The sequence below is a fragment of the Aplosporella prunicola genome, assembly GCF_010093885.1.
Source record: "Aplosporella prunicola CBS 121167 unplaced genomic scaffold K452scaffold_8, whole genome shotgun sequence".
In the NCBI taxonomy this organism is placed as follows: Eukaryota; Fungi; Ascomycota; class Dothideomycetes; order Botryosphaeriales; family Aplosporellaceae; genus Aplosporella; species Aplosporella prunicola.
Window position 1 is genome coordinate 595,266 of NW_022983536.1, and position 24,818 is coordinate 620,083.

The 24,818-nt window shown below is 54.0% G+C and overlaps 10 protein-coding genes across 10 annotated transcripts; 5 read left to right on the forward strand and 5 right to left on the reverse strand.

The window, feature by feature from the left end:
* Positions 1-309: 309 nt before the first annotated feature.
* On the forward strand, positions 310-4,206 carry K452DRAFT_357381 (uncharacterized protein). The gene is made up of 2 exons (XM_033546114.1): positions 310-731; positions 790-4,206. The coding sequence occupies exons 1-2, from the start codon at positions 506-508 to the stop codon at positions 3,957-3,959; spliced, it is 3,396 nt and encodes a 1,131-aa protein (XP_033399471.1). The 5' UTR covers positions 310-505; the 3' UTR covers positions 3,960-4,206.
* A 930-nt stretch (positions 4,207-5,136) lies between these two features.
* On the forward strand, positions 5,137-6,841 carry K452DRAFT_285799 (uncharacterized protein). Its single transcript, XM_033540166.1, has 4 exons — positions 5,137-5,582; positions 5,775-6,049; positions 6,133-6,405; positions 6,460-6,841. The coding sequence occupies exons 1-4, from the start codon at positions 5,174-5,176 to the stop codon at positions 6,490-6,492; spliced, it is 990 nt and encodes a 329-aa protein (XP_033399472.1). The 5' UTR covers positions 5,137-5,173; the 3' UTR covers positions 6,493-6,841.
* A 526-nt stretch (positions 6,842-7,367) lies between these two features.
* Positions 7,368-9,666, forward strand: K452DRAFT_296744 (uncharacterized protein; the record flags this gene model as incomplete). Its single annotated transcript, XM_033541946.1, has 5 exons — positions 7,368-8,199; positions 8,248-8,588; positions 8,636-8,789; positions 8,846-9,577; positions 9,650-9,666. 5 exons carry the CDS (start codon positions 7,368-7,370, stop codon positions 9,664-9,666), a joined length of 2,076 nt encoding a protein of 691 aa, XP_033399473.1.
* A 355-nt stretch (positions 9,667-10,021) lies between these two features.
* K452DRAFT_224180 (uncharacterized protein) lies at positions 10,022-12,127 on the reverse strand (the record flags this gene model as incomplete). Its single annotated transcript, XM_033536678.1, has 2 exons — positions 10,022-10,572; positions 10,696-12,127. Coding segments are annotated over 2 exons (1,983 nt in total), but the record flags the coding sequence as incomplete, so codon positions are not given.
* A 2,494-nt stretch (positions 12,128-14,621) lies between these two features.
* On the reverse strand, positions 14,622-16,382 carry K452DRAFT_268144 (uncharacterized protein; the record flags this gene model as incomplete). Its single annotated transcript, XM_033538874.1, has 2 exons — positions 14,622-15,224; positions 15,288-16,382. The coding sequence occupies 2 exons, from the start codon at positions 16,380-16,382 to the stop codon at positions 14,811-14,813; spliced, it is 1,509 nt and encodes a 502-aa protein (XP_033399475.1). The 3' UTR covers positions 14,622-14,810.
* A 549-nt stretch (positions 16,383-16,931) lies between these two features.
* K452DRAFT_224702 (uncharacterized protein) lies at positions 16,932-17,395 on the forward strand (the record flags this gene model as incomplete). Its single annotated transcript, XM_033536706.1, has 2 exons — positions 16,932-17,242; positions 17,296-17,395. 2 exons carry the CDS (start codon positions 16,932-16,934, stop codon positions 17,393-17,395), a joined length of 411 nt encoding a protein of 136 aa, XP_033399476.1.
* A 71-nt stretch (positions 17,396-17,466) lies between these two features.
* K452DRAFT_224034 (glycosyltransferase family 58 protein) lies at positions 17,467-18,890 on the reverse strand (the record flags this gene model as incomplete). The annotated part of the gene is made up of 4 exons (XM_033536665.1): positions 17,467-18,063; positions 18,119-18,397; positions 18,472-18,716; positions 18,770-18,890. 4 exons carry the CDS (start codon positions 18,888-18,890, stop codon positions 17,467-17,469), a joined length of 1,242 nt encoding a protein of 413 aa, XP_033399477.1.
* A 140-nt stretch (positions 18,891-19,030) lies between these two features.
* Positions 19,031-20,930, reverse strand: K452DRAFT_317213 (uncharacterized protein). The gene is made up of 6 exons (XM_033544039.1): positions 20,639-20,930; positions 20,455-20,582; positions 20,204-20,348; positions 20,106-20,148; positions 19,937-20,050; positions 19,031-19,888 (listed from the first exon to the last, which is right to left on the reverse strand). Exons 1-6 carry the CDS (start codon positions 20,786-20,788, stop codon positions 19,131-19,133), a joined length of 1,338 nt encoding a protein of 445 aa, XP_033399478.1. The 5' UTR covers positions 20,789-20,930; the 3' UTR covers positions 19,031-19,130.
* A 124-nt stretch (positions 20,931-21,054) lies between these two features.
* K452DRAFT_285810 (uncharacterized protein) lies at positions 21,055-22,623 on the forward strand. Its single transcript, XM_033540167.1, has 4 exons — positions 21,055-21,195; positions 21,250-21,332; positions 21,538-21,733; positions 21,946-22,623. Exons 1-4 carry the CDS (start codon positions 21,193-21,195, stop codon positions 22,426-22,428), a joined length of 765 nt encoding a protein of 254 aa, XP_033399479.1. The 5' UTR covers positions 21,055-21,192; the 3' UTR covers positions 22,429-22,623.
* A 692-nt stretch (positions 22,624-23,315) lies between these two features.
* Positions 23,316-24,730, reverse strand: K452DRAFT_247184 (uncharacterized protein). The gene is made up of 3 exons (XM_033538047.1): positions 24,633-24,730; positions 24,329-24,562; positions 23,316-24,281 (listed from the first exon to the last, which is right to left on the reverse strand). Exons 1-3 carry the CDS (start codon positions 24,646-24,648, stop codon positions 23,578-23,580), a joined length of 954 nt encoding a protein of 317 aa, XP_033399480.1. The 5' UTR covers positions 24,649-24,730; the 3' UTR covers positions 23,316-23,577.
* Positions 24,731-24,818: the final 88 nt, after the last annotated feature.

Consider the following 24,818-nt stretch of genomic DNA (forward strand, 5'->3'; position numbering starts at 1 on the left):
CCATTGCGCCCGTTGCCGCGGCCCTCCTGCGCGCTCGTGCTCGTGAGATGGGCCGTCAGCACGCGGCCGCCCGGTATCTCGAGACATCGCCAAGAGGACCCCGGATGGATCGCCTCGACGTGCATGAGGCGCGAGAAGCGGTCTGGATGCGACGTGTGATTGGGTCCTGCCTTTCTTTGCATCATGGCAGAAGGGTCTCGCGGCGAGATAAGGGCCTTGCGCATGATCAGCCGTCGGGCTTGGTGAGGCTGTTAGGAATCCATTAGTTATATGCCCCCAGGCGCCCGTGTACCTTTGACTGCGCTGGCCGGCTCCATGGCCCATCCTCGTAGCTTGACCACGTTCGTCATTCCCAGGTGTTTCGTTCCGCTTGTCGCGCACTACGCAAATTAATATAAACGCCCGCTCTCCTGCCAACTGCCGTCTCACAGTCTCCCGAGTCCCAGTCCACCTCGTCCGCGATAGCCAGCCCGCCAGCCGCCTCCAGCGCGCCTCACATAGCTACATGCTCGCATCCCTGTTGCGGCCTCGCAAAGGTCGCCGTCGCCAGCCTGAAAACTCGCCCTTTTCCACTCCACGGATCGATGCCCGGGACGCCGAGGCCGACGCGGAATACTTCGCGCGCCGCGACATGAACGCCGACGAGGACCACTATGAGGTCGGCGACGAGGCCTACGAGGACGACGAACCAGACGATCCCATCCTGCCAATATTTTCCGCCGAGCATCTTGGTATGTTCCACAAGCGCATTTTCGAGCCAGCGTCACTGACTGGGGCCATGGTGATCAGATCGCCTTCCCATCTATAACTTGACCCACTCGATACGTCTGCTCGTGGTTCAGCGGTGCGAGACTACGTTATCCTGGGATCAGCTGCGCTCACCGCAGGTTTCGCAGTTCCTTGTTAAGCCGATCCAGCAAGAAATCCAGTCAGGCCTCTTCAACCGAGCGTCGATCTATGCGCTCATCGCCAACTGCCTCCAGTTCCAAAAGGAAGGTCAAGCGAACCCCGGCAACGTCGGCGTCAGCAAAACAAGAGGCATGATATGTGAGCTCCTGGCCATGCGGTTGCTCAAGGAATTTTCCACTAGGGAGTTGATCGATGCCCTGGCCTATGACTTCGATCCGCTGCAGGGGCTTACCCCGCCTGCCACTGTCACTGGACGGAACAAGGCTGCGATGCAGCCACGCCTTGCGCGCATCTCGACGGTCGAGATTGCTATTCGCGCGCAAGCGAAGAAATTCTTGGCTCATCCATTGGTCGTTCAGCAGCTAGAAGCAATTTGGGCTGGTACCATTGTCTTCCACTCTGCAGCAGACAACCTACACAGGATTCCCTCCAAGCGTCCTACTCCTCGCGACACGCCCCGCAGCACCACATATGGCACTATGCACGATGACCCGCAATCGCCAGATAAGGGAGTAGAATTTCAGCCGTTGCTCGGGCCTACAATTCGACGCACTGTAACCTTGTATGATCCCAGGGAGGCGTCGCTGTTCAAATTGTCTCGTTTGCGTGTTCCCCGCTACAGACAGCTCTTCTCCACTTGCTCATTCGCAATCATGCTCGGTTTGTTCGTGGCCGTCCTGGTTGAGAAATCGGTCGACATCACTGCACTCGAAGTGGTCTTCTGGTTCTGGAGCGCAGGCTACATGCTAGACGAGGTTGTCGGCTTCACTGAGCAAGGCTTCAATCTCTACATCCTCAGTGTCTGGAATGCGTTTGATCTCGGCATTTTGTTGCTTTTCGTCGTCTACTATGTTCTACGACTATATGGAATCCTCATGCCGGACGTTCGTAAGCACCATACGGCTAACATGGCCTACGATGTACTAGCTTCGACAGCCGTGCTGCTCTTCCCTCGCCTGTTTTCCGTATTGGACCACTACAGGTACTTCTCTCAGCTCTTGATCGCATTCCGGATGATGGCCGTTGACCTGGCGGCAATCCTTGTCTTGATCGTCATCTGCTGCAGCGGTTTCTTTGTAGCATTTACACTTGCCTTCGGGGATACAGGGTTTCAATCCGGCTCTCAGACAGCATATGCTTTGTTCCAGCTGGTCATGGGCTTCACACCGGCCGCATGGGAATACTGGAGCGTCTATAACGTGTTAGGAAAGGCTATATTGACCCTTTTCCTATTTATTTGTCACTTCCTGATCGTCACTATTCTGATCACGGTCTTGACTAACTCCTTCATGGCCGTTGTCCAAAACGCAAACGAAGAGCACCAGTTTCTCTTTGCCGTCAACGCTATTTCAATGGTCAAGTCGGATGCTCTCTTCTCATACATCGCGCCTACTAATGTCATCGGTTGGCTCCTCACGCCGCTGCGGTTTGTCATGCCTTTCCGAAAATTCATCAAGCTTAATCGGACGCTCATCAAGGCTACTCACTTCCCCATACTCTTTTCTATTTTCTGTTATGAGCGACTCGTTCTGTCTCGCATGGCCTTCCAACCCGAAGAGTTGGTAGAACAGCGCGGCAGAAGTCGATCAAAGTTTGGCATTCGCGGTCCTGGAGACCTTTTCAGCCCTGGTCTACGCCTACGAGAACCGTCAATCACTACCTTCCAAAAAGACCGTGCTTTGGCTGAAGTATTCCGCCGGCCATACAAGGAGACACCCACATTGCGACAGAACACGGCAGGGCCCATGATCGACAGAAGGAAATCAAGCAATGTTGTACGCGATTGGATGCAAGGGATGGAACGAGGCGGCGCAATTTCCCCAATGGAAGAGCCTAGGTCGGTTCTGGACAGGCTGGAGACCGCCCGACGTCCACTCATGCGCCGTGCTAAGACGGCTCAAAGAATGAATGGCTCCAGGAGAATGATATCGTCTATGGCAAGATCGGTGGCTTCAGATCCCGATGTCATCTCCATGGTGCATCCTTTTTCGTCCCATATTATCGAAGAGGATCTTGACGACCCAATTATGGCCATGGAAGATGACCAACCACAACAAACCGATGCAGACGGCGACGATGAACTTGTTACCAATGATGAAAACGAGGATGACCGTCTCACATTAGGGCCTTCCGTACACGGTACTCTCCGACGACCAGACCTGGATAAGGAGAACCAGCGTATCTCCGTATATGAATCATCGAACGGCGAAGACTATTTCAGAACGCCCATGGCATCGAAATCACACACGCCTCATATCCCCAGTTCTGCAGCATCGGCCGCCAACGGCGTCTTTGCTGATTCTAGCAACCGCAGGAGATTGCATGGCCGTAATCTCTCGTCTACTACTATTCTCTTCAGCCCGCAGAAGGAAGATTTTGCTGGTGAGAGCCATGCTTCTGACTCTACCACGCCTGTTAAACGTCCATCAACCGCCATCCAAAGCGGTGCAGCCACCCCGCGTACAAGCAAGACACCAAAACGGCCCGCCCTTCGAAGCAACAACTTGTCTCCGCGCCATTTGAGTCGAGCTAACTCTAACCTCGCTAACTTCTCCAATCTACGCCACCTGCGCGATCGGATGCCTTCGTTCAATGCATTGGCACTGGATCTTGCCTCAGATATTGGTGACAACAAGCCGCGCGTCGACACGCCTGGCGTGTTGGGCGGTAGTTTCTCGACAAATATGGAGATGGCGATAGGAGGGAGAGGAGGAAGACGTTTTGAGCGTTCCAGTCATCACTCGGATGAAAGTGATATCAAGCGCCAGGAGGAAGCGGAAGAAAGGAGCAGAATGAACAGGATCATGCTTGCCAGAATGAACACACTGGAGGTCGGATTCACAGAGATCTTGAAGGAGGTCAGGGGACTGAGGGAAACAAACGTCGCCTCAGCGCCGGCTGTGCCGGAGAAGAAAGAGAAACGGAGGAAGGGCAAGGGATCGCAGCCTCAAACAAAGAGCGCTGGTGGTTCGATTGCTGCTTCGGCTGTTACTTCAGCTGCTGCTTCAACGATTGGAGATGAAGAGGGAGACCACGAGATGTCTGAATAATGAGCGGGTTGGTTAGATGGAGTCTCGCACTGAGCACAGCATTTCTAGGTCGTCGAGTCTGAGACTGCAGTGTTTTCGGTTTCTGTACTCTATCCTGGCTTTGTTCTTTGTGGGCGTCTTTCTTTTGTTGCATCTGCGAGCGTGTACTGATTTTCTGCTTTTATCGCCTTGGATTAATGTCTTTTGAACAGCGTAGTTAGTAGCGTATTTACGAAGATCTCCGAAAAAGCATTAGAAAGGACACGGCGTTTAGCATGATCACGGAGATAAAACTCTATCTCCAGAAGTGGTGCGAGGGTGTTGCGGCCCGCACGCGATGTTCCGCGAAACGACAGGGGTCAACAGCGATTGAATGCTGAATGCTGACTACAGGGCCCTGGCTGAGACTGAGAGACATGGGAGAATGCATTGACTGGTGGGCGATCACAAACCAATGCAGGGGAGAGCACAGCGGAGTAAGATGGGGCTAATTGTCTGACGTGGAGTCAAGACTGTTACCTCCATAAACTCCGTCGACATACAGGCATACCCTGTAAATTTATAGTTCTGATGCAGATGCAATGCAAGCGCTGAGTACTGTACCAAGCGATACTGTCACTCATGTTCAATGCTACGCTTCTCTTCGGTCATGCTAGCTGATCGTCCTAGGTAGTAGTACGACTGTTCGATTCGGACCAGAACTTTCCCGACCCGGTTCCCACGCTAGTCCCCGAAAGTACGAAAGCAGTGGGTTATCGGAATTAAGAGACTAAACTCCTGGTTGGAAGGGGTTGGAGGGGTAGCAGCTGTTGAGGGGGATTGTGACGTTGCCTAACGTAGCAGACGTCATGATGCTCTTGCTAGAAACCTATATATTTAGGAGTAAGTAACGTAAAATGGCGGTCCATCACTGTCTTGTTCTCAACTTCTTACGTCTGATCTTCCGGCTCGAAGAATCGCGACTTCATCTCAACCACTACCCTATACACAAAACAAAGACTCGCGCATCACAATGTCTTGGTTTCAACCTCCCCCTAAGCCCAAGAACCATCTTGGCTTCCACCGTATCCTCTCTTCCACGGCTGGTGTCAGGGTCTCCCCGCTATGTCTGGGCGCCATGAACTTTGGCGACGCCTGGTAAAAGTTAACAACAACGCCCTCTCAGAGCAAGAAACTGATTGTTTGAATTCAGGGAGGGTTTCATGGGCAAATGCGATAAAAAAACGACGTTTGAGATGCTCGATTTCTTCTACGAGAACGGCGGCAACTTTATCGACACGGCCAACAACTACCAAAATGAGCAGAGCGAGGAGTGGGTTGGCGAGTGGATGCAACAGAGGAAGAACCGTGATGAGATGATCATCGCAACCAAGTTCACGACGACTTATCCCGCCCCTGAATCGAACAAGAAGATCAAGAGCAACTTCCAAGGCAACCATGCCAAGAGCTTGCGTGTATCCGTTGAAGCGAGCTTGAAGAAGCTTCAGACCGATTACATTGATCTGTTGTATCTGCACTGGTGGGACTTTTCGACGTCCATACCCGAGCTCATGACGAGCCTCCACCACCTTGTCCAGAATGGCAAGGTAATCTACCTCGGTATCTCTGACACTCCTGCTTGGGTCGTCAGCAAGGCCAACCAATGTAAGTTTTTCCAAGCTGCAGCCCACAGCCAAGACTGGTTATAGCGATTGGGCTAGTCAGCAACTTCCGACTGTCAAAAAGGCGTTTGTCAGTATATCTGGCTGGTTTGTGCACGGCCGCTTGCAAACTTTTACCATTATGAAAAGAGAAACGTTATATATAGTCAACTCTCAATGAACTAACGAGTAACAGACGCCCGTGATCACGCTTTGACTCAGTTCAGCGTTTACCAAGGACGATGGAGCGCCGCTAGCCGCGACTTCGAACGCGACATCCTTCCCATGTGCCATGACGAAGGCATGGCGCTTTGCCCGTGGGGTGCCCTTGGCGGAGGAAACTTCAAGACCGAGGAAGAGATGAGCAAGGGCGAGGGCCGTAAGATGCACAAACAGACGGAGGAACAAAAGAAGATTGTCGGTGCTCTGGAAAAGCTTGCGAAGAAGAAGAATACCCTCATCACCAGCATCGTGAGTCCATCTCTTCTCATAAATTTAACTGCTCGAGATATCTCATCAATCGTTCAATAACTCGCTGACAAACTTTGTGCCAGGCCCTTGCTTATGTTATGCACAAAGCTCCCAATGTATTCCCTATCGTTGGCGGGCGCAAGATCGAGCACTTGAAGGGCAATATTGATGCCCTTGCTATCAGCCTTAGCGAGGAAGAGATCGATGAGATTGACAATGCCGTTCCGTTCGATGTTGGCTTCCCGATGACAATGCTCTTTGAGATGAACGGCGGTAAGTACAAAACCAGCATGACAACGGCCGACGTCGGGTTGCGCACCCCTGCCGGATGGTTGGACACAGTTGAGAAACCTAAGGTAAGTCGAAAGCATGTGTCAACTCTTGATGGTGTTTCTAACGAGATATCACAGCCTATCAGGCCCCGCGACTTGAGTGGCAACTAAGCAGTGGATTGTGGATACGTGATAGTAGCACAGACGGTGAATTGGTCCGCCAGTATGTAGTTGGAAGTACATTGACTTCTTTGGCGCAACAACAAATTTTACATGTGAGCTCTAACGTCCGTCACCGTGAAGCGAGATGGTGATACTTGTACAGAGTAGAAGAAGAGACCTAGTAAGGTGTGTAGAGTCTGCGTATGCTCTAAGACCTTTTTATCCATACCCGGGACTCGGGCTGGGAGCTAGGCAAGGAGTACTCTGTAGGGACTGGTTGTATCGTCCTTTGTCTCGCTATACGGTGGATCTCGGTTCGCAATGACGGACGTTATAATTTGATACGAGTTATTTGTAACTGTTCGACTGCTTTTTGAGGGAGAAAAGATCATCCAGTCATATTTACGGCAAAGACCTTTTCCTAGCCCGGACGCGAGTTTCGTCCGTCAACCGGCAGCAGTGACTCGTGTGTAGAGGCCACCGATGGGACTTTCATGATGATTGGCGAGGGGTTACTTGATAGATAAGATGCCAGATCAGCCTCAAGAAGGCCCAGACGGGCTCGATCAGATAAAAAAAGGACCACGGGCCATGTCGGGAATCCGATACCGCAAAAAGGGCGGCAAGGCGGATTCGTGCGGGAAGTGCGGTGCCGGTGCGGGTTCATCGCACATCGGGATTCGGCGGATCAGGGCCGTCCCGTACGTCACCCATCAAGCAAGTGCCAACCCGGAGAATCTTCCACCTGCCCACAACCATCGAGCCCTTCCACCTCCTGTGTGTCCATGATACAGCCACCTTCGCTTTGCCGTCGCCGCTCTCATCAATTGGCCCCTTGATCGCCCCCCTTGCCGCTATACCGGCTACAGCGCCGCCAATTTAACATGCTGCGCTTGCAGGCTCTCGCGGGCAATGCGCGTGCCAGAGCTCCCAACGCGCTTTCCGCAAACTCCCTGAGCAGATCATGCTCTCGGAATGCTGCCTCCATCAGAGCCTCGTCGACGACCAGTACCACTGCTTCTCTGCGCAAGAGACCCCAAGCTCCAGGATACACGTCACGCCTGAAACAACTTCAGGGACCCAACGCACTTGGCTTCTTCACCCGCTCCGTATCCACCCAACCGGCTCCATCCCGATCTTCTCGCACCCTCAAGCTCATCTACGGGACAGCAGCCTGGGTGGGCATCTTCACGACCGTCGGTGCTGGTATCGTCCTGGCGTTCTTCGTCTATGACTCGACTACCTACAATGAAGAGCCCTTCAATGAAGACATCTCGGTTTCAGAGCTTGCGCTGTTCCCCCGGGTAGGAGGGCCGAAAAATCTACCAATTGCCGAACACCTGATGGACGACGATGATAGCCCTGAGAAGAAGGAGCAGAAGCACAAGCCGAAGCTGGTCGTACTTGGCACGGGCTGGGGCAGCATCGCTCTTCTTAAGGGCTTGAATCCGGACGACTACCACGTTACTGTTGTCGCGCCTTCGAACTACTTCTTGTTCACGCCAATGCTGCCCTCGGCGACTGTTGGCACACTGGAGCTCAGGTCGCTGGTCGAGCCTGTGCGCAGGATAATTGCGAAACTCGGCGGACACTTCATGAAGGCTAAGGCTGTGGATGTCGAGTTTTCGGATAAGCTGGTTGAAATTCAAGGCCTTGGTCCTAACGGCGAGGAGCAACACTTCTACCTTCCTTATGACAAGTTAATCATTGGTGTCGGTGAGTAACTGCTGCCCAATTGCTTCGAAATTTGGCTGACTTGCACAGGATCTATCACAAACCCCCACGGTGTTAAAGGCCTCGAGAACTGCCACTTCCTCAAGGATATCACCGATGCGCGCTTGATTAGAAACTCTGTGATCAGAAACTTGGAAACTGCATGTCTGCCAACCACCAGCGACGAGGAGCGCAAACGTCTTTTGTCTTTTGTGATCTCTGGCGGTGGCCCCACTGGTGTCGAGTTTGCGGCTGAGCTGTTTGATATGCTTAATGAGGATCTGACCAAGTTCTTCCCGAAGATCCTGCGCTCGGAAATCTCGGTGCACGTCATCCAGAGCAGGGGACATATCCTTAACACCTACGATGAGGCTCTTTCCAGATACGCCGAGGTAAGTACATCCCAGTTGTTATTGACTTTATACTAACGGTACTTCAGGCTCGTTTCGCGCACGACCAGGTAGATGTCCTTACAAACTCCAGGGTTAAGGAGGTCCTACCGGATAGGATTCTCTTCACTCAAAAGGATGACGCTGGCAATGTCATTACCAAGGAACTTCCCATGGGCTTCTGCTTGTGGTCCACTGGTGTTTGTAAGCTTGTCTCCGCCGTGCCTGAAGTTAAGGACAGAAACTTATGAATTATCTAGCGCAAACCGAATTCTGCAGGAAGCTCGCCAAGAAGCTCGACGGCCAGCACAACAAGCATGCTCTTGAAACCGATTCTCACTGCCGTCTGGTTGGCGCACCCCTTGGTGATGTCTACGCCATTGGTGACTGTAGCACCGTACAAAACAACGTCTCGGACCACATTGTGACCTTCCTGCGCACTCTGGCATGGGAGAAGGGCAGGAACCCGGAGGAAATGCAGCTCTCGTACGCAGAATGGCGGCACGTAGCGAAGCGGGTGAAGGGACGCTTCCCGCAAGCCGCGGACCATCTGAAGCGGCTTGACCGGCTGTTCGAGGTGTACGACAAGGACAAGAGCGGAACGCTCGACTTCGGCGAGCTGCACGAGCTGCTGCGACAGATTGATAGCAAGCTGACGTCGCTGCCGGCGACGGCCCAGCGGGCGCACCAACAAGGCCAGTACCTGGCGCGCAAGTTTAACACGATGGCGCACATGGCGCCGGGCATGCAGTTAAATCAGGTTGACTACGGCGACCTCGACGACGCTGTCTACAAGGCCTTTGAGTACAGGCATCTCGGCTCGCTCGCGTACATTGGCAACGCTGCCGTCTTCGATATCAACGGCCTTAACTTCTCGGGTGGTTTGCTCGCAGTTTACCTCTGGCGCAGCGTTTACTTTGCGCAGAGCGTCAGCTTGCGCACGCGTATTTTGCTGGCGATGGATTGGACAAAGCGCGCACTGTTCGGTCGTGGTAAGTCACTCCTTCATCCTTCGTTCTGCCCGTTAGTTAGAGAACACATGACTAATCCATCATACTCTGCAGACCTGATGAACTTCTAAGAGTACCAGACCTGGAAGTGGAGCTAGACTGGCATGAATGATGTCCCCTTGAGGTGGTTGGCGGTAACCTACTACGCTTAATTTAAGCATTTTACCTAGGCGCGAAAACAGGCGCAATGCTTACTTGTACAGCGCACCGTTTTATCATTATTGTTCCTTTAAAAGCCGACACGATCGGAGGCGATGAAATATAAACAACAATTTCCGATTGCAATAATACTTCCGCATATCTGGCGTTGATATGTGACAAGAGAAAAAAGAGATCGCAGGTACTCCGACCCAATGCATGTAACTGATATAATGCTCGAAGAGAGATGGATGCAACCAACCAACAGCGGAGGAACAAGCAAAATGCTTACGCCTTCACCTTCTTCGTCTTCCCCTTAACCCTCTCCACCAACTTCTTGATATCCTCTCCACCGCCCGCAGCAGCGCCCCCATCAACAGCCTTCGACTTCTTCGGCCTCCTCACCTCCTCGACCCCATCGTCCCTCTGCGCCTTGCGCTTCTTCCTCCCCTCCTCCAACAACGCCTTCATGCCCGCCGTGCCCTTGAACTTGGAGTTCGTCGGATCAATCGCAAACTCATGGCTCTCAAACAGGGCCGCGAAACGGGGGTCGGTGGTATCCATCTCGAAGCCCGCCTGGCGCGGCTCCTCTCCCTCGTCGCCCTTCTGGTGCTTCTTCTTGCCGCGGCCCTTGCCCTTGCGCTTGGCGGCCTTCTCGGCCTTCTCAATCTCGGCCATGTCGAAGTGGCGCAGGCCCGCTGGCGCGCCCGTCTCGTCGGCCATGAGCAGCTCGAGCTGCGCGCGCTCGGCCGCGTCGGCCGCGGCTTGCGCTTCGCGGGCTTCGCGCTTGCGCGCCTTTTCGGCTTTGCGCGCTTCTTTGGCGGCGCGCTTGGTGGTGCCTTCGGGGTCGTCGAAGAAGGGGTCGTTGAAGGGGTCTTCTTCGTCGTCGGCAACGGCGGGTGCCGTTGTTTCTGCCTCCTTCTCTTCTTCTGCGGCAGAAGCGTCGGCGTCGGCGTCGGCACCCCCGCGCGCGGCCCTCATCTTCTCCTTGCGGCGCTGCTTGCGTTCCTTTTCCTTGCGGACGTACTTCTCCTTGGTTGTCTCCTCGATGACGGGCTCATTTTCGAAGACGGAGCCGTTGGCCTTGGAATTCAGGCCCGAGGTGAAGGTGATCTGCATGTCGCCAACGGGGCGGTCGTCCTTCGACTTTTTCGTAGCAGACGATAGCTCCGCCGACAGGCCCAGCGCAGCGCGCAGCTTGGCTGCCTTGTCCTCCTTTGCCTTCTTCTTGCCGGAGCTGCTGGCATCGACGACCTCTTCTTCCGGCTCGTCTTCGTCCGACGAGCTGTCGCTGCCGATGTAGGCCTGCATGTCGTTGTCGTCAATCTCCTTTTGGCTGAATGCGCGCTTCTGCACCTCCTTGCGCGTCGTGTCATCGGCGTCCCAGGTCAGCTTGACGCGCGAGTGCGTCAGCGCGTCCGTGACGAAGTCGTTGGGGCGGTAACCGTCCGGGAGGCGGGTGCACTGGTCGCGCGGCTTGTCGCCGTCAAAAGACACCGAGTCGGGAACGAAGCGCAGGTCGAAGAAGTTGGCGCTGGAGAGGTACTCGCGCCCGTCCATGTTCTCGTAAAGGTGCTGCGCCGTGTTGGGCGAGTCGGTCGTGATGAGCGCATAGTAGTAGCGCAGACGCTCGAGCTGGTACTGACGCAGTGCTTTCGAGTCGAACTCTTCACCCTTGTCTTCCTGCAGGAGGTCCTTCTTGATCTCCTCGTCCTCCTCGTCCTCGTCGGACGTCCCAGGCGAGGATGCGCGCGCCTTCTTCTTGAAGATCTCCCGCGGCGGTCCCTCTAGCTCTTCGCGCTCCATGCGTTCCCTGCCAAACTCGCTGGGGTAGACCGTCACGTTCATGATCCGCCCGCCTTCGGGCGCGAAGCTCGATGCCACGGCCAACAGATCCTCCGCGCGTATGTTGTCCCAATCCAGATTCACCGCCGCCAGCCGCGCCGACACCTCGCCCATGGGAACGTCTGCGTCCTGGCCCTGCGGGAACTCAATCTCGTCTTCCTCTACCTCAATTTCTGACTCTTCCTCGTCTGAATCGCTCTCATCCTCCGAAGACGAGAATCCGCCCTCGCGCGCAGGATCATACTTCCTGTCGGCCTTGGCGAGCTCTTTTTGGATCTCGTCGTCGTCATCAGCCTCGTCGCTTCCCTCCCCATCCTCCTCCTTGTCTTTCTCCTCATCTTCGTCCTCTACGCGGTAGAAGCGCTGCAGTTCCTTCTTTCCAGCATCTTTCGCAACCTTGCGGCCATAGCGGTCGACGGTGGCCTTCTTGGAGAAGTCGTCATCCTTGAGCATATGCGCAAAACGCTTGTCGAGGGTGACACGGGTGTTCTTCTTAGACGGCAGGCGGAAGCGGGGGTCGGTGTGGATGTTGGCGAAACGGGAGTCCGCTGCGAGTAGACATGTCAGTGATGCAGCAGCAATTGGAACGGCAAGCAATGGACACACTGATTTGCGGAGCTGCCTTGGAGGCACGGCCCTTGGGGGCCTTCTGCTTTGGAGGCGCCATGGTGTTGGAGAATGGTAGGTTTGTATGCAGCTTTTGCTTGGTGTTTTCGGCCGCGAAGCAATGCGATGGAAAGCGTTCGCGGCCGAAATTTTGAGCCGAGGATTTGCCGCAGTTCCTATCGATAAGACTTTCCCGACGGGTGATGGTCAGGCCAAGATGACGTCGGCGCTTGATTCGTCGGCCTCTTTAGTCGCGTGCTCACCCCCAGAGCTCCTGCAATCCAAACAATAACAACCCCTCTCGCCCTACAAACAATCCTCCGTTGCACACCAGCAAGCGCTCTCGATCCTCAGATATAGAGAGTCGAATTGGAGTCCCAATGGCTTTCGCGTACTTGAAGTAACCTCTCTATTCCACGACCATAACAGGCAAACTGACACCACCCCCGCAGTCGCCGCAATGTCATCTTCTTCTCCATCTGCGCCCTTGGCGGCTCATACTTGATTGCCAAGTCGGGCACCGTCCACGCAAAGAACCAGCAGCTTCAACGGAAAGAGGGCGATTTCCGGGTAGACACGTCGCGTTCAGGTGAGTGCTCTTCGTGCTTCCCCCTTCTTGTCGTGTTATTTGGCCGTTTGGTTCACACTGCTGGCGCCAGGTGGAGGTATCTGAGGAAGCTACGATGCCGTCCGGATGGCTCGATCCGCGGGACCATAGTTTGGCAAGACCATGACGCGGGTGATACTGGTTTCATGAACACGCAGAACGAACGGAACCTTGATAGTATTCCTAAGGTAGCCATCCATTGTCGCAAGGGAGCAACTTCGGAGGGTTCAAAACACCGCTTGGTGGTGTCGTTGTATATTAACATCAAGGTGTACACGGAGTTAGTTGATTGGATCCATGAGAACAAACGACAAAAGTACTTCACACTCCCTCTTCTCAATTCAAACACACAATTTGGACGCAACTTCGCAATCACTGTTTCACTGGTGTCTTTCTCACGAGTATCAGTCCACCGTTCCTTTTTCGTGCTCATCTCCGACTCGTGCCGCAGTTGGGTGATCTTCTTGCCCGAAAACGTCATACATCCCCGCACGCTTTGCGGCGGGATCGACGCGGCATGCAGTTGCCGCCGATCACTTGTGACAGACTGGCAGGGTGTTGACAGCTTCAACGACAGCTTCAAAAATGTCAACTGCGAAGCTTTCTTTGACAATTCCGTCAAAAACATTGCTTTCTATTCTATTTTGAAGTTTGTTGATATTTCATAGCGCTAGGTAGGTGATGTAGCTGTCCCCCGTCTTCACCCCGCGCACAACCCCCTGCATATCACCGCCAGCTGCCCACAAAAGCCCCACCTAGCATTGCCTGCACCCGATTCCCTCCCGAACCAGTCGTCGTTGCAGCGATGACAAGAGCGCGCGCTCATTGCCTCGCCCGTCCAATACACACCATCTACTCATTGTATATCTCGCCAGCGTTAAGCCTGAACGGCTCTACTACATATCTTTGTAGAGCTGTCTACTCTAACCTACCAAACCCCTCCTCTCGCACCTCCATAAACCCCCAACCCCGCTGCCCGCTGTTTCATATTGACCATCACACACAGTCCATCACCCCACCCACCACCTCACCCCACCCCACCAACCACAGCTGGCCATCAAGCGCGCAGCATGCTGCCATCCGTCCGCTACCCGAGCCGCGGCGTACGTAGTACACGGCAGACGAACCTCCAGTAAACGCATCGTATCAAATCTCCCTAAGTTCCATCAAACAAATCCCACCTCGAACTCACCACACGCAAAGTAAGCCCGTCCTCCCTTTACAGCAACAGGACGCATCCCACTCAGCACGCACTCCCTACGCCCTATACCAAGTATACAGCACAGCGCAACACAGCACAGCGTGCGTACCTACGTGGTACGTACGACCACCACTCAGCTCTCCACGTGTTCAAGCGTCCTGCCGTGCGCCGCACGCACGCACGCACTCAAACCCAGTGAATAGAGGCCCCAAGCGCGAAGATCGTGTCCCGTACTCCGTACCACACTGCACGCAAGCGCGCACGCACGAAAGAAAAACGGGACTGCGCTACGACGTACGTGCATACATGCCGTGCCAGCAGCACAGCACGTAGGCTAGCCCGCTGTACACGTTTTTTAGTCATTTAGACAGAATCGAGATCTCGCATCTATGGAGTGAGTTCCGTCCGGACCGGAGAGCTTTTTTATTTGTGGAAGAGTTGGTTCTAGTCGGGAGAGGACTGAGATTTTCACATACGTAGGGAGGAGATGATTGTTGTCTGGATGGAAATATGCTTGCTCATCTATATACGGATGACACGATCCTTGTAGCGATGAAAACGTTACTTGTGTATATAGAGAACTTACTTGTTGTTCATACAAGAGACTATTCTTTGTATACAGATGACGTCGTTTTCGTTTAGACAGTTATGATATATTCGTATACAGAAACAGAGGTAAAGCATAGAAGCACAAGGACGCAAGCCACGACTCCAGTGCGCGCTTGTCCCAACTCCTCCAACCCAATCCCTGGGCACGCCGCATAGCGTACACAAAGCACACATAACCACAACCACAACCACACAACCCAACCCAATCCCTACTCGGCCCGCTTACGCACAGCAGGCAACCCCCACCAACACGCGGCCATCACAGCAAACAGCCCGACACAAACCGGATGCAGCACCCAAGTGCCGACAGCCTGCGCCAGCAGCCCCGTCGTGAACGGCGCGACGGCACCACCGCTGCTCCCCGCGCTCCCGATAAACCCCACCGCACTCATCTGCAGCCGCTGCGGCAGCAGGCGCGAGAAAATCGTCTGCGCGCAGGGGTACACCGGGCCTAAGAGCAGGCCCAACACGCTGACGGCCACGGCATCACCGATCACGTTCGGGATTTGCCACGAGAGGATCTGGAATGCTACTGCGCCTGCAATGAGGATGTAGACGGAGGCGCGCTCGCCGATGCGGTGCGCGAGGTGCGATAGGAAGAAGCGGCCGAGGGTGATGCCGCCCTGGGAAGTTGTTAGAGGTAAGTGTTTGGGTTGGGGTTGGGTGGATGGGGTAGGGAGACTTACGAAGAACCCGGCCGTCACGTAACCCACGGCTGCAGGGTCGCCGCCGCGGTAGTTGATCAGGAAGGAGATAAACCAGCCGGAGATGGACACCTCGGCGCCCTGGTACGCGAAGATGAAGAGAGCGCCGATGATCGTGACTCTATTTCGCAGTGCTTCCTTAAGCAGTGCGCGCTTCGACGGTGCCGTGGGCTCCGTAGCTTCCTGCTGCTGGCTTGTCGAGCGATCCAGCGCCGCAAGTAATTGCACCGGAGCCTCCTTTTCGTGGTTCCAGAACGCCCAGCCACTGAACGCCATGCAAGCAGCGCGGATTCCAAGCGTAATGAAATAGAAACGCGACCATGTGACGCCGTGGGAGGCCATAGCCGTGGCGATTATGGGCCCAACCGTGCCGCCGATGCCGTAGCTCCCGTGCGCGAGACCGAGGATCACGGTCGAGCCGGCCAGGTTCGCGCAGAAGACATTGTTGAGCGCGAGGTTGATCGCATAGCCGTATCCCAGGAAAAGGAAGGAGAGCACCACAACGGGGAAGGGCGGCGTGCACACTAGCATGATGTAGCCTATGATCATGAACGCTTCGGAGAGCATGTGCGTTTTGGCCCGTCCGAGGCGCCCACAGATCGCGTCGGTGCAGAAGGCGGCGCCGATGAAGCCGACGGCGTTGGTTACAAAGATTAGGGATACGATCGCGTATCCGATAGAGTAATCTGTTTCCATATATGGGATCAATGCTCCAGGTACCGCATCGTTGATGCCGTTGCCAAAATAGACCAGGCATGCACACAGTACGCGCCACTTGTTCATGGGAGGGTTCCAAAGGGTTTGGACCAGATCTGTCGCTGCGTTTTCCCCTATCGGAGAGGAAGGTGTCGTTCTTTCCACATCACTGGGAGATTTCGGTGTTTGTGCTCCAGTAAGTGCTGCTTGGTTAGTACTGGCGGTTGTGCTAGGTCCATGGGGAGGGTTGCTAAAAGATATGGCATCGAGTTCGTAATCGGTGGGTGCCTTGGTTGCCGTGGACTTGTTCCGGTTCGGTGGAGGGTTGGCTGTGGCTTTTGAGGCCTCAATGTCAAATAACCCCAAAGTGTGAGAGGCCATGACGCTTTCGGACTATGGGTTTCTCATGGAAATGGTTGATTGGACTGAAGAGATAAGAAAGAGAAAGCAACAAAGACGGACGACCACGGTGAAGAAATATCTCTAGCCAAGAGCGAAGATGTCATGATCCAGAGAAAGCTTAGAAATCTCAACCACATGGTTAAGAGCACACATGTAGGAACGCATGCGGTTTGGCGGGAGCGGTGCGGGAGGTATTCCCCAAACAGGGTCGGATCGCCACCAGGGAGCGGGAACTGCTCCCCGAATAGGGTCCAATCGCAATCAGGTATCGGAAGGAATTTCCCGGAGCGAACTTCCCAGCGAATGACATCTGAATAACGTAGTAGCCTCCGCAGCAGTCAGTGAACGGAGGAGAATCCAGCAGGGTGTCCGGTGGTGTTTGGTGGTGTTTGTTTATGCTGCGGAGGAAACGCGGGGAGGAGCGAGAGCGAGGGGCAGCCTGGCTCGTGCAGGGGCAGCCTTATCGATACGTATTTTCTCGAAAAGTCTCAACTCCAAGGCCCTTCACTCGTATCACCAACCACAATCATGGGCCGCCCCAAGCGCAACCTCCTCGCCACCGTCGAGGACACCCTGACCCCTCCCGATGCTTTGACCGCGACCCAGTCCCTCGCCAAAGTCGCCAAGGCCGAGGGAAACAACCTGTACTCTGTCGATCTCCCGTCCGGAAACACGGCGCTGGTGGAGCTCAACCCGCGATTCCGCTCCACTATCTGGATCAAGCGCGGCTCCTATGTTGTCGTGGACCAGAGCACGCTTGCCGAGCGGGAAAACAAAATTCAGGGCGAGATTGTAAACGTTGTCAGGGACGAGAAGGCGTGGAGGAAGCAAGGCTATTGGTGAGTGAGCTACGGCGCGGCACATGGTATCCGTTAAGGCTGACATTAGCCAGGCCAAAGGAATTCCCTAAGGTCTCGACCTATCCGGAGGACAGCGACGACGACGACAACCGTGTCGGCATGATGCCTCCTTCCGATTCCGAGGATGAATAGCTGCGCCCATGTGCGCCCTACGCATTTTCTGCGACATTATTTACGCCAGATACCCATGCAACATCGCGAGCTTACTCGCTATGCGCTTTTTGCTTTGTATTCTTTCCCTCCTTCTTCATGCCCCACCATACACCAGCCACCTGAACTGCCAACACACCCACAGCCACGGCCGAGCTCGCCGGCGTGCTTGGGAAGACGTTCCACGCCCATTCCTGCGCTGCCCAAAGCGCATACTGGAGGATCGGATGGAAACCAGCTTGCCAGAGGAGGAAAGGAGTCGCCCAAGCTATCCAGGAATAGAACTGGTAGTGGAGGGACCTAGCGCAGAGCATCCCCACAGCAATGGCGGAGAGTATAGTAGCCATGGTAAATCGGGGATTGACGCGCTTCGCGATTAATTCCTGGTCGGCTGGTACCTTGAAGATCAGAGAAACGATCTCTGGCAGGGTCCGCTGGGCTGGCTTGTTCCACCGGGTCGAGGCGAAGAGCAATAGTAGCAGGGCATGTACTGAGAGTAGAAAAATCGAGAAATTCTTCGACAAAAACGTTTCCTCAGAGAGGAAGCGCCAATTGACAGTCCACTTGTAGAGGAAGACGCGCGTGAGTTCAAAGGCGCGAGACAAGTAACCTATAGCATTGGATCGGAGGAAAGCAACCCCAAAGAGCAACTAGATTGGCGGTCAGCTTCATATTCCAATTGATGCACTTGCGTGTAACCCTCACCTGCAACTGTCCTATGAGGCCAGCCTGCGTTAAAGCTCGTTCTTGTCCGATGCCTTGTAGCAGAACAAACCCCACAGCGGGCAAAGCCAGCAAAGCGCTCATCTTGACGCCAACCGCACAAGAATAGAGCATAGAGCCAGCGGTCCACATGCGGTTCTGATACGCATAGATCGCAAGGAAGAAAAACGCAACGGCAAAGCAGTCATTGAAGCAGCGCAAGACAAAGATACTATGCAACCGCTTCGACAAGATAAGCATCGGAAAGACGTACGGTGGGACCTTTCATTCTCATTAGTTTTTCTGCTCCAGCGGCATCAACACCAAAAGGAAGCCGAAGCCATTGGCCAACCCACCTTCGCGCGCCGATAGCACGCCATAACCACAGCCAACGTGCCCAGATACAGCACGGCGAAGATCAGCTGCGCGGAGAAGATGTCGCGACCCTGGCCCGTGAGGCCGTACAGCAGCCTGTAGATGTAGACGTGCAGGCCCGGGTACACGAGCGGCCCCGTGCCGCCCTTGATTTGCGTGTAGTCGCGCTCGCCGTCAATGTACTGCGCCACTTGCTCCATGTACGCTTTCCAGTCAATTTCGGTGTCTACGCGATGTTAGCGGCATGTATGGAGCACGTGGGGGGGAAGGGTGCCGTACAGGGCACTTTCCAGATGACGAGGCTGCAGAGCGCCCCGTCTGCTAGGAGGAGGAGCGGACATATCCAGCGTGAGTATTTGGGGTCTTGGGCGATGGAGAGTCCTTGCTTGATTAGGTCCATTTTTGTTGCGTGGTTATGGTTGGATATGAGACTCGACGTCGGATAAAGGGCCACGCAACGCAAGGTCACGTGGTATGTCATATTACGGCCTTCCTATAGTGGAAATTATGCGTCTAGGCCAATCTTTGAAATCCAATATTGATGTTATTTGCTTCTCTCTTCTGTATATACGGGCAAGTTTTATGATGCCTCACAATGTACCTTCTCATACACAACGCAGTAGACAACAGCCAAGTACTATCAACAGCCCAGATACCTCTTCTCCACCCACCGATCTTCATAATCATCTGTCAGTCTTCCTACTACCACTCTCATCTCAGGGTATACCTGCATGAGGCGGCCCACACCGACCCTGCCAGCCATGTACGTGACGAACACAATCTTCTCCTCAGGCACGCCATGGTCTACTAGAATCCTCACAGCCATCAGGGCTGCACCGCCGCTCGACATTTGCGGATCCAAAAGCAAGATGCGCTCATGGTCCTGGATGTTCTTCGGCAGCGCGCGGTAGTGCAGTTCAGGCTCACCGGTGCGGTAGTTTGTCTGGATGAGGATACGCCCCGTACGACAGTCGGGGATGACCCTCCTAAGGCCGGTTTCGAGAGCGCTGCCGCCGCGGAGAATGACGACGGCGCTTATTTCACCAACACGCTTCAGGCCGAGGTAAGGGTTGTTGTGCGGGGTGGTGACTTCTGCGGTCTCGAAATGCATGCACTGTATCGATTGCTCAATCAACAGCGATGCGATCCGGTCGAAGTAGAAGACAAATTCTTCCCGCGGAAGTTGAGGGTCGAAGAGCAAGGTGTTGACTCCGACAATCTGCCTTGTCTGCTGAAGCACTATGACGTTAGAAGACAAAGGAGTTTCCTCAGCAAGCTTGCCGAGTCTCTTGAGCTCGACTTGGTGCAACTTTGACTTCGTTGTCAAAATCTTCTGGATGCGATCGGTAATCATCGATATAGCAACTTTATTCTCCACACCGCGGGGGATGATGATGTCTATGGATGTCAAAGGACTGGTCATAGAGAGGATAGAAAGGGGCGTACCTGCAACCTCGCGCTGAGGAGCTACATATCGGTGGAAGTTTGGCTTGACAAATGAAAACCATTGCTTAATACAGCCTTCAATATCTCTTCCTCGACTCTTCACATCGCGAACGACTGCGATGCAAACCGTCAGTGAAAGCTGGGACACACTATATGGGTCAACACATACGTCTCCTTGACAAGCAAAGATCACCATCGGCATCGGCAAAGATCTGTGCGCCAGCAGTCAGCCCCCTGTGAGCTGACCTATGACGCCAGGGATACAACCTTCAAGTCGAGCAGATCCAGGACACGCGGGTCATGCAAGGCAAAGATACCTTCCAAGATAAGCACATGCGGAGAGTAGACTGTCGTAGTCTTGTCAAGCCGCTGGTGCTTTTGGAAAGAGTACACTGGAATATCGGCTTTCTTTCTATAACATGGTCAGCTGAGCCCACTAACGGAACTAGTGTGAAAATTGGAAGAGAAAATGAAAGACCGGGTTTAGAGAAATGGTGGCGGGGGACTTTTACACTTACCCCTCCTTGATGTCGCGAAGCCTATCTACAAGAACGTCAAAGTCGATCGCCTCTGGCGAGTCAAAATCGTATTCGTTCTTGTAGGCCTTTTCAGATTGCTCCGGCGTCAATGGCTTGTAGAACGAGTCCTACAGCAGTGTTAGTTGATGGTCACGCGAGCTGCAGACGAGAAAACTCGGTATACCATGGACAGGATCACCACCCATGGCAGGTTAAGGGCAGCTATGATAGCCAAGGAAAGGGTGGTCTTGCCAGAGCCGGAGCTACCAGCCACGCCGATGATGCTGGTATTTTGCCATGGCGGGGAATAGTGAGCTCTTTGCACCACACTCATGTTGAAGAGTAAATCGGCGTGCAGCTGGAGTTCAGGGACGATGGTATCAAAACATGGTGCAGGGGCGGGTCTAAAAGGGAAACAAGCGAACACGGCAGGGCCCCAAAACCCTTGCAAAAGCTTGGACTTAAGGATGTTCAGGGTAAAATATGGATGGTGGTGATGGAACCCCCCGAAGGAGGACCCACGCACGCACGCCAAGGCTCGGCTAGCAGAGGTAGCTTTTCCTTTTCCTTCCGCTCCCACGACTTCATCGTTCCTTCTTCCCTTCCTCCACCAACGTCCTCAGCGACGCTTCTCTCCCACCACCACTCTTTCATCGCCACGCCTCTCCTTCTGTCTTCACTGACAGGACGGAAATGACTTATGGCCGTGCGATAGAGTGAATCGTCTCCTCATTCATCATGGTACGTAGCCCCGCAGGCTGCAGCTCGGCCAGCTCCGTGCTAACACTCGCGCAGAGCTCTTCCACCGTAGTTTCGGCGGCCACGCCGACCAAACACCCCTTTGACCGTCGCATTGATGAGGTCAGGCCTTCAAAGACGTACGTATGCGGCTTTTCGTCCCTTCACACGCTGTTGTTCCACCACCCCCGCCCTTGTATGATGTGTTAATATCAAGTTGGGAATCTCTCCGAAAGATCTTATGTGGAGAGCAAATTTTCTTGCGACTGATCTTATGGCACAATCTCATATGCGCATCCTCTCCGAGAAAGAGTACGTCATGGCTAACGTCTCTGATCTCGATAGTGACATCAACAAACTCATCATGGACTATCTTGTCAGCGAAGGGTATCCGGTCTCTGCCAGGCGCTTTGCGACTGAAGCGAACATAAAACCCGCTGCGGCAGAGCAGTCTATCCAAGAAAGGGTTGACATCCGGAATGCGATCCATGCTGGAGACATAGAAACCGCAATCCACAAGATCAACGATCTGAACCCCCAGGTTAGTCCTTCTCTATTGCTTACGTCGCGCAACCCCCACTTCTTTCCATCTTTGCTATGATTATGCAAGTTTCATGCACCACTCATAACCACCTCCGGGTGTTGATGATACAAACTCACACTTCAGTCCTCAGTATGAGCAATCTTTATACAACCCTCTCTTCACAAAAGACACATGTAACCAAGATCGCGACTAACATCTTGGCGTTGTAGATCCTTGACCTTGATCCTTCACTGCACTTTGCGCTATTGCGCCTTCAATTGATTGAGCTCATCCGCAAATGCATGTCGAGTGTTAATGCAGACATCACTCCTGCACTCACTTTCGCGCAATCGGAGCTTGCTCCTCGCGCTCCTTCGAACCAAGAGTTTCTAGAAGACCTTGAGCGTACTATGGCACTGCTTATCTTCCCACCGGAGAACCTAACGCCGCCTCTTGCGGCGCTCTTGGATCCTTCACTTAGGCAGGCTGTTGCTACTCGCGTCAATGAGGCCATCCTTTTCAGCCAGGGTGCAAGCCGAGAGGCTAAAATAAAGCAACTGGTCCGTCTTCGTGCTTGGGCTGAACAGAAAGCCAGAGCAGCGAGGAAGGAACTACCACCCACCCTCAACTTGGGACTGGATCCCAGCAAGGATGAGAACGATGATGACGACGTAATGAATGGTAATGGGGAAGCGGATATCATGAGGGATTAACTATTTGTACTTGCTTGGGATTAGCGACGGCGTTTTTTTGGCACTTTGACGGCGCATGAGACTACTACGGAATAGGCTCACAGGGCAGGCATTGGATGGAACATCTGCATATCACGCACTATTTGCGCGCCAGCAATCTGGCAACATAAGAATAATCAAAGATACCCGTTGGGCGTGTTGCCAACGCACGATCACTAGTCTCATTAGCTCCATCTTACTGTGATACAACCACTAAAGCCCCCCCTACCTGTAGCAAGGATTTAGAGCGGAACGCGAATGAAAAAGGGAAAGAAAAGGTAAAAACGGTTTAAACACTGTCGTACGACGGCCGATCTCGCGATCGGAGGCAGATCCGCGTCAGCTGTCTTGGGTTTTTGCAGGGTGCGGTCGAATAGTTATCCCGGGACGACTGGGGTAGGTTGTGTGCGGTACACAGCTCTAAGTGTAGCCGGAACGACCCTTTCACCGTATGAATTGATATGACGTCCGTCACCGTCGAGCGGTTCACTGGACATCTAACGAGATTGTAGGTTATGCGCTTAGGATTTTCTTTACTCATATCCAGGATTGCGGCTTATAGCTACGTGAACTATATTAGAGGGACTGCTTGTATCTTTGCATAAGAGAATCAGGGTGTTGAGACAGTGTTGTTAGGTTCTCAAATCCAGCGATTAAAGACGGCAGATGATATGCACAATCTCTAAAGACGAGGTGTGGAAAGTCTAATCTTGCTAGACAGTGAATCTCTCTCGGCGGTGAGGGGTGTCGCTAGGTATTGAAGGTCATGTTCTAGTTTAACTTTCTTTCCGGTCGGTGTTTGGCATCACTATAAGTCTGAGTATATCCACAACACTGCACACATGCGCGACAACCACAGACATGAGTAAATAGATCAGACCTCGTTGAGGCCAGCAATTGCGCCGCTAATCCACTGAGGAGCGCGTCGACTTGTTAAGTAACTATTCGTACAACAGCATCTTTGGTATCGTATCTATTCAACGAGCAATGACTGGAAGACGCTTTCTCAAAACGCCGGCACTGCCCATAAAATCTCGGGCAGATGGCCTGTATGAGAATACCATTGGGGAATTTGAGATGTTCTTTAAGGTATCTTTGGTTCCTCTATCCCCATTAAAATAACTGTATGCATTATAAAAAGTACTCCGTCTGTACCTCTTTGCCCTGCTGTTGCTGCTGTTGTTCCCTATGGACGTCATTCTCCGGCGCGGCGTCAAAAACGTTGAAAAAGCGCTCGCCGGTATCGCTGACCTCGAGAACAGAGGCCATGTTGCCGCAGCGGTAGCAGTAATTTGGTGCGCTCCAGACGGTGCTCAGGCGATCGTCGTACAGGACCTGGTAACCTTCCTGGCATAGCTGGTGGGCGCGCAGGATGTGCGACATATTATTGACCTCGAGGAACTTCTTCACGACCTGGGCGCCAAAGGTGTAGCCGGCGCCGCGGGGCGAGAGGCTGAACTCATCGCGCTCGCTGTCCGGGTCGCTCCAGACAAGGTCGGCCATGGGGCCCTCGTGAGGGATCTCGCGGAAGCGGTCAATGATCTTGATCTGATCAATGCTGTGAATCGAGGGCGAGAGGCCTCCGTGCACGCAGAAGATCTGGTTGTTGATGACGACCGACAGCGTGAGAAAGTCGAACATGTCGGTGAAGTAGTGCCACACATTGGCGTTGCCGTACTTGCGCGAGCACTCGGTGTAGAAGCCATACGACTGGGTGACGCCGCGCGACTCGTGGTTGCCGCGGATCAGGTGCACGCGGTGCGGGTAGCGCAGCTTGAGGCAGACGAGGAGAGAGATGGTTTCGACGCTGAAGAGGCCGCGGTCGACGTAGTCGCCTTTGGCGAGGTTAGACGGATTTGGAGCGGCTCGGGGGGCGGCGTACCTAGGAACAGGTAGTTTGTGTCCGGGCAGAAGCCTCCTATCCTGAATATCTCGATCATGTCGAAGAACTGGCCGTGGATGTCGCCGACGACGGTGACGGGGGCGTCAATGTGGACGACATTGCTCTCTTTCATGAGCAGCTCCTTGGCCTTGGCGCAGATGGCCTCGATGACCGAGTCGGCGAGCAGCTCCTTCTTGTAGAGCCGGGCAATGCACTCATCGAGGTCGACGGTGGCTGCGAGGGCGTGAAGTCGCGAGGTCAGTGGTGGTGGTGGTGGTGTTTTGGTGTGGGTCGCAAAGCTTACCCGGGAGGCCTGGCATGTCTGCAGACGGATCAGGGTGGGCAGAGTCGGAGCGCGCCTGGGACCATGGTCGGGAGTCAAGCAGGCATGGTCGCGGCGGCCATGTTGGCTGGTGGTGACGGGATGGTGGAAAGCAGAGCGAATCAGACGGCGGGCGTCACGTGGGGCGACGGGTGAGCGAGCATCGCC

Excerpts from the sequence above, each read along its gene's own strand:
- K452DRAFT_285810 (XM_033540167.1), top strand. Across the intron at positions 21,333-21,537 it reads GAGGTCAGGCCTTCAAAGAC|TGACATCAACAAACTCATCA; the intron begins GTACGTATGCGG and ends TGATCTCGATAG. Across the intron at positions 21,734-21,945 it reads TCAACGATCTGAACCCCCAG|ATCCTTGACCTTGATCCTTC; the intron begins GTTAGTCCTTCT and ends TTGGCGTTGTAG.
- K452DRAFT_357381 (XM_033546114.1), top strand. The coding sequence starts at position 506 with ATGCTCGCATCCCTGTTGCGGCCTCGCAAAGGTCGCCGTCGCCAGCCT. Across the intron at positions 732-789 it reads ATTTTCCGCCGAGCATCTTG|ATCGCCTTCCCATCTATAAC; the intron begins GTATGTTCCACA and ends CATGGTGATCAG.
- K452DRAFT_247184 (XM_033538047.1), bottom strand. Across the intron at positions 24,282-24,328 it reads CACAAACTACCTGTTCCTAG|GCGACTACGTCGACCGCGGC; the intron begins GTACGCCGCCCC and ends ACCTCGCCAAAG.
- K452DRAFT_285799 (XM_033540166.1), top strand. The coding sequence starts at position 5,174 with ATGCTCGATTTCTTCTACGAGAACGGCGGCAACTTTATCGACACGGCC. Across the intron at positions 6,050-6,132 it reads ATACCCTCATCACCAGCATC|GCCCTTGCTTATGTTATGCA; the intron begins GTGAGTCCATCT and ends ACTTTGTGCCAG. Across the intron at positions 6,406-6,459 it reads ACACAGTTGAGAAACCTAAG|CCTATCAGGCCCCGCGACTT; the intron begins GTAAGTCGAAAG and ends GAGATATCACAG.
- K452DRAFT_317213 (XM_033544039.1), bottom strand. The coding sequence starts at position 20,788 with ATGAGTGTGGTGCAAAGAGCTCACTATTCCCCGCCATGGCAAAATACC. Across the intron at positions 20,149-20,203 it reads TGGATCTGCTCGACTTGAAG|ATCTTTGCCGATGCCGATGG; the intron begins GTTGTATCCCTG and ends GCTGGCGCACAG. Across the intron at positions 19,889-19,936 it reads TCCTCAGCGCGAGGTTGCAG|ACATCATCATCCCCCGCGGT; the intron begins GTACGCCCCTTT and ends TGACATCCATAG.